The 5,830-nt window shown below is 44.7% G+C and overlaps 1 protein-coding gene across 1 annotated transcript; it reads right to left on the bottom strand.

Moving 5' to 3' along the window:
- Nucleotides 1–207: 207 nt before the first annotated feature.
- Nucleotides 208–1,120, bottom strand: LOC136423283 (protein IWS1 homolog). The gene is made up of 2 exons (XM_066411407.1): nucleotides 929–1,120; nucleotides 208–561 (listed from the first exon to the last, which is right to left on the bottom strand). The coding sequence occupies exons 1-2, from the start codon at nucleotides 1,118–1,120 to the stop codon at nucleotides 208–210; spliced, it is 546 nt and encodes a 181-aa protein (XP_066267504.1).
- Between the last annotated feature and the right edge of the window lie 4,710 nt (nucleotides 1,121–5,830).

A 5,830-nucleotide genomic window follows, 5' to 3' on the forward strand; every position in this document is an offset into this window, starting at 1 on the left:
TTAAGAGAAATAGAGTCATAAAATTGTGGTACACAGGGATGTAACAATGCGCATGCAATGCACTGTTTCAATATTGAATGATGTGAAACAAGTATATGCAAGTAGATATTCTCAAATGCTCTATACATACATTTTATACTGTACATTCACAGAAATAATTGAATGAAGAAAGGTCACCTGCAGTTGTGACACCTGTTTCCTGTCCTTCTACAATTTGTGGTGGCTCGGCATCACCTGTGGTCTGTTGGACTGCCTGTGGTGGCTCGGCATCACCTGTGGTCTGTTGGACTGCCTGTGGTGGCTCGGCATCACCTGTGGTCTGTTGGACTGCCTGTGGTGGCTCGGCATCACCTGTGGTCTGTTGGACTGCCTGTGGTGGTTCGGCATCACCTGTGGTCTGTTGGACTGCCTGTGGTGGCTCGGCATCACCTGTGGTGGCTCGGCATCACCTGGCTCGGTATCACCTGTGGTCTGTTGGACTGCCTGTGGTGGCTCGGCATCACCTGTGGTCTGTTGGACTGCCTGTGGTGGCTCGGCATCACCTGTGGTCTGTTGGACTGCCTGTGGTGGTTCGGCATCACCTGTGGTCTGTTGGACTGCCTGTGGTGGCTCGGCATCACCTGTGGTGGCTCGGCATCACCTGGCTCGGTATCACCTGTGGTCTGTTGGACTGCCTGGGGGGGCTCGGCATCACCTGTGGTCTGTTTGCCTGCCTGTGGTGGCTCGGCATCACCTGTGGTCTGTTGGACTGCCTGTGGTGGCTCGGCATCACCTGTGGTCTGTTGGACTGCCTGTGGTGGCTCGGCATCACCTGTGGTCTGTTGGACTGCCTGTGGTGGCTCGGCATCACCTGTGGTCTGTTGGACTGCCTGTGGTGGCTCGGCATCACCTGTGGTCTGTTGGACTGCCTGTGGTGGCTCGGCATCACCTGTGGTCTGTTGGACTGCCTGTGGTGGCTCGGCATCACCTGTGGTCTGTTGGACTGCCTGTGGTGGCTCGGCATCACCTGTGGTGGCTCGGCATCACCTGGCTCGGTATCACCTGTGGTCTGTTGGACTGCCTGTGGTGGCTCGGCATCGCCTGTGGCAACTGCGTCTGGGGGTTCCTCACCTGAATTCATCTTTGGCAGTGGTAGTAGTGGGATGGTCAGATTATTTGTATACAAAATGCCATGTTTATTGTTGCAATCAAATTTTTAATGACAAATTCTAGTACCTATAATTCCAGTATACAACACCAAAAAAAGGTTGCTTCTGAGGTTTGGTCCACAACACTCAAAGATCTAGTTTCCCCTCCCACCCTATATGATAGTATATTCAGAGAACCCTGTGGACAGAGATTATGATATCTCTATTGTAATCCATCTGATTCCTGTTGTTTCGACATCGGCAAGAATTCTAGAAACAGGTGATACCATTGTGCGTTACCAAATCGTATATTTCACGGAATGATATTCTAAATTCACTGGAAATTTCACCAACCTTTCGTTGCACCTGCCGGATGGACTGAACGCGGGTAAAAATCAAATTTCCCGCCAAAGAACAGCATCACTTCCGGGTTTCTCGACCCCACGCGAGCACTGCAGCCCGCATCTCGCCACAGCTTGCGTGAGTGTTCTCGAAATTGGGGGCGATTTGTACAACGCCACTCGGCAGAGAGGTGGCCAGGAATGTTTGCCAGAGCATAGGCTATGTGTGATTGTGTATCGTTGCGGTACAGGGTATCTAGACGCGACTTTCACGCGACTACGTACGCACTGTGGCCGGGCGATGTCCACCATTGGGTACGGCCCATAGTTACAGGGTACGGCCCATAATTCCGGGTACGGCCCATAATTTTACCGGGTACGGCCCATAAGTCCGTGTACGGCCCATAATTTTACCGGGTACGGCCCATAATTCCGGGTACGGCCCATAAGGAGTTTCATAGGGGTGTTATGGCGGACGTTCGAACGCGTTCTGCGAACTGTCGTCTGATCTGGGCCGGTTCCACTTTGACGGTGGGGGTGTGAAAAACTTTGTTTTTAGTCCTTCCATTTGTATTTTACTTGAATTGAATTTTTTCCTTTTTATGTATTCTTAATTTTTAGGAATTTCAAAGCAATAAAGATATTTAAAACAAGGTTAAGAAAAAGTATCATCGAAAAGATACCCCCATCAACAAAATTCAACGGTTTTGTTATGTCATGACGTCAATAAGTTGTGTGTTATGGCGTGATAACAGACCACTTATTGTGGGCAATGGAGGCTTCTGATTGGTCGACGCCATCTGGCCATGTGATAATATACTTTCTACATTCTATTTTAAGTTTTGTTCTGTATGTAATGATGTTATTATTCTTATTTCATGTACCTATTTGTCAAATGTAGTTAGCTTTTGTATACAATGTTGTTTCGCCTTTTTATTAATGTTGCTTTCAAGAATTGCTCCAACTTCATTATGATGTTGTGGTTTTAAATTAAATTTGGTCTTGGTTGTAAAAATTGGTGGTGGTGAATAAAGTTGTGAAAAAAAGCATATGGTATTAGAACCCTAGCAGTCATTAGCTGACAGAACCAGGAAAGTCCTCGTTCTCTGAAACATTGTCACTCCGCAAACAATCTCATCCGTCGACAGAGTCACAGAAACTAAATCAGTCCCACATCGAGACTGTACATCACAGAAACGGGCTGAAGTCCTGCATGCAAAAGTAGCCATCACTCACAAAATGCCCCAACTCCCTACCAGCAATGACACTCAAGATGTTTAAAAAAACACATCAAGCACCTTACCATTAGCCAAGAGATGGTGATCATCACTGCCGACAATGCCTCAGGTACACAAAGGGAATCATACATTCAGTTAAAGCTATAAATGCAACATCACAAACCTTCAACTTTCTATCACGCCAATGACAAGTCAGTGTCAGCCCTATTCTGCAATGATGCAAACAATTTCAGGTCCTCTGGCAAGGCGTTAACACACGAGCACCGGTTTTTCTGGATGTCACCGTGGAGATGGCGTACTTGGCATTGGACAACCACCTCTCACCCAGAATAAGTCCGACCATGAACATTTAGTAGCTGATCCGGACTTGATGGCATCGTTAAGATACTGAGAGATATCTCCTTTCAAGCTTCGAATTCTTTTAGCTACGTACAAGAAAGTCAAATTACACATGCAATCAGGACCTCAGACAGCCACACTAACGTCTTCTTGCTTTGTTCTAACCAAAACACTACAAAGGCACTAGGATGCATTTTATGCTCTGCCAGGAGTTGAATTGCTGACCGAAGCCATGCAGATGTTAGTTGAAATTAAGATACTGCAATGCCTGCAACACAAAAGTGTGACGTAAAGTCAGGTCCATGTCGGCAATCCGGAATTGACTAGTCACAATTGGTGGAATGGCATGGGTAAACTCAGTTCAAAGACGGTGCCACTGGCCTAAACTTAAATTTTAACCAAAAATAGTCACGGTCAAGTTGGAGTAATTTGTGCAGATCGATTCTACTCACAGTGATGTTAACTCAGTCAACAGTCGCCCCATTTTTTTGTCTTCAATCGGTTCTTCCAGGGCTAGGGTGCACACACCTATCAGCTGTAACAAACACTAAAGGCTAAACGGCTGCCCAACGGCAAGGGAGAATGTGACGTACAATTAGAACTGGACACCTCTGATGAACACACAAAAGTTGTACATGACCAAACATTCAAATACAAGACCTAACAGTGGACCAGTGGGCATACATCTGGGTTGTGCAATTGGCAATTACAGATCAATTTTCATAATGAATTCTATCACCACGAACTAATGTTAAGCAGAGCCTGCTGTCAAACAAAACAGCACAGATAATGCTCATTTTGTCAAATGTGGTATGTCCTTCAGGCCCTGGATGTTGTCGCAAAGAACCTTCAGTATCCGATACTTGTTGCCCTTCATGCACGCCCAGACATATATGAGATGATGCCTCCTCATCATCGCTGCAACAAACACAAAATAATTAGTCCAATGGCAAGTTAGAATGTGGCCAAGTATGATACAATTTTAACAGGACACCTCTGATAAAAAGATAAAATAAAAAGTGCATGTATTGACCAAAAGTTTCAACAAAAAGATAAGTTATAACCATGTAGTGCGATAGCATTTTCTGCAAGGCATTGCTCAATGCTCAGGTCCTGCACAAACGTTAACAAATGAATAATAAACAAAGATTGTTGTCTTACAGTTGGTAAGTTGCGTTGTGTTGGCAATCACAGAACCTTTTACATAATGAATTTTGCCAACACAGCTTCATTGTGACGCTAAATACAGCTTAGACGCAAAGCAATACCCGCTGTCACACAATTCGATATTGACGTACTGTCGAATGTCGTGGGGAAGACCCTCCATCATGCCATTGTAGATATGACTCCTACAAAACTGTTCAAAACGTATACGGCTGGTAGGTCCGTGCAACATGGAGAAACCTTACGGAGATTTGTTTTCATTTCTCTTTATCACACAGAAGAAATTGACATTTATTGCTATGTCAGTCATCATCTTGAGATTTTTTTTTTCTCTTCCATGCAGCGGTCTGTGAAAAATGCGCCCAAAAATCAGCAAAAGTTTTCGGGTGAAACGTTGATTCTAACACAACTTTGGGAAGGCACCTCTTTCCAATGGAAACATCGGGTTGTCCGGAAAACCAAGGATTAAAGCCTCCTTGGGAAGTTTGAGGAAGCGCTAGCCCCTTTCTGAGAAAGAGTCAGATCGGCCCCAAATCGTTAACAAGAAATGCTTAAAAAAACTGAGTGGCGTGAGTGTGATGACGATATGTGACCCAAATAATTGGTCACCTTGGTGACTTGAATTGTACTGATGCTAATATGACTGGAATAAGATGCACACTCCTTATAACATTAACTGTGACAAACTGGATGTCATTGATACTTAGATAGGCATTCAATTTGAAATTATTCCAAGTCACCGAGAGGGTTTTCAGATGATATATGTTTTAACGTGTTTGAACTTATCAATATATGTTGGAAACATTTTGAAAATAACTGCACAAATATTTCTTGATTTAGAACAGTTTTCAAATATTTAAAAAACATGTTGCTTGGAATAGTTTGCAACATTTTTCCCAATGGTAGTTTGGGGTTAGCCCCCATGGAAGTAGGTGCTAATTGGGCCCTGTTGTCTGCCTCTGTATGCTCTTAGACTTAACGGAGGGACATTGGCAGCTCTTTTGTGGCGAGCTGTCTATGCATGGCACCCAGCCATAATAACCCTCGCCGAGGTAATGTCTGTTTGCACAGCGTTCGTGTGTGTGTGTGTTTGTGTGTGTGTGTGTGTCCTTCCGTCTGTCTGTCAACACGATAACTCGAGAACGCCTGAATGGATTGCCTTCATACTTGGTAGGTAGATAGGTATTGCGGCTTGCTATGGTACTGCAGCGAAACTTCCGGTTTTGATCTTGTGTTCTTAACATGCTGTGGTCATGATTTTTTAGTAGTAGATAGCTCTTTGGAGAGAGAATAAGTCATGTAGGTTTGGGCCCCCTAGTTTTTTTTTAACGCAGGAGCCGATTTCGTTTGAAACTTTGAAAGAGAATAATAATAATGGGTTGACCTGACCCCGATATGTTGAAAACCTAAAAGAAACTGGCCCCGATATGTTGAAAATCGTGAATCGGCGTCCCCCCAACCCGACGAAAAATAAACGCCGGCGCCGCCCAGAAGGCCTCCCGGCTCAATCGTTTCCCTTGCTATCCGTGATTATCAAGAGAAACAAGAGTCTTATGACCCAAAATCTCCATGAAACTTTGTTGTTTTTTTATCAAACCAGTTCCCCCCCATTCTTTATCGC

This window comes from Branchiostoma lanceolatum, chromosome 17 (genome assembly GCF_035083965.1).
Source record: "Branchiostoma lanceolatum isolate klBraLanc5 chromosome 17, klBraLanc5.hap2, whole genome shotgun sequence".
Classification (NCBI taxonomy): domain Eukaryota; kingdom Metazoa; phylum Chordata; class Leptocardii; order Amphioxiformes; family Branchiostomatidae; genus Branchiostoma; species Branchiostoma lanceolatum.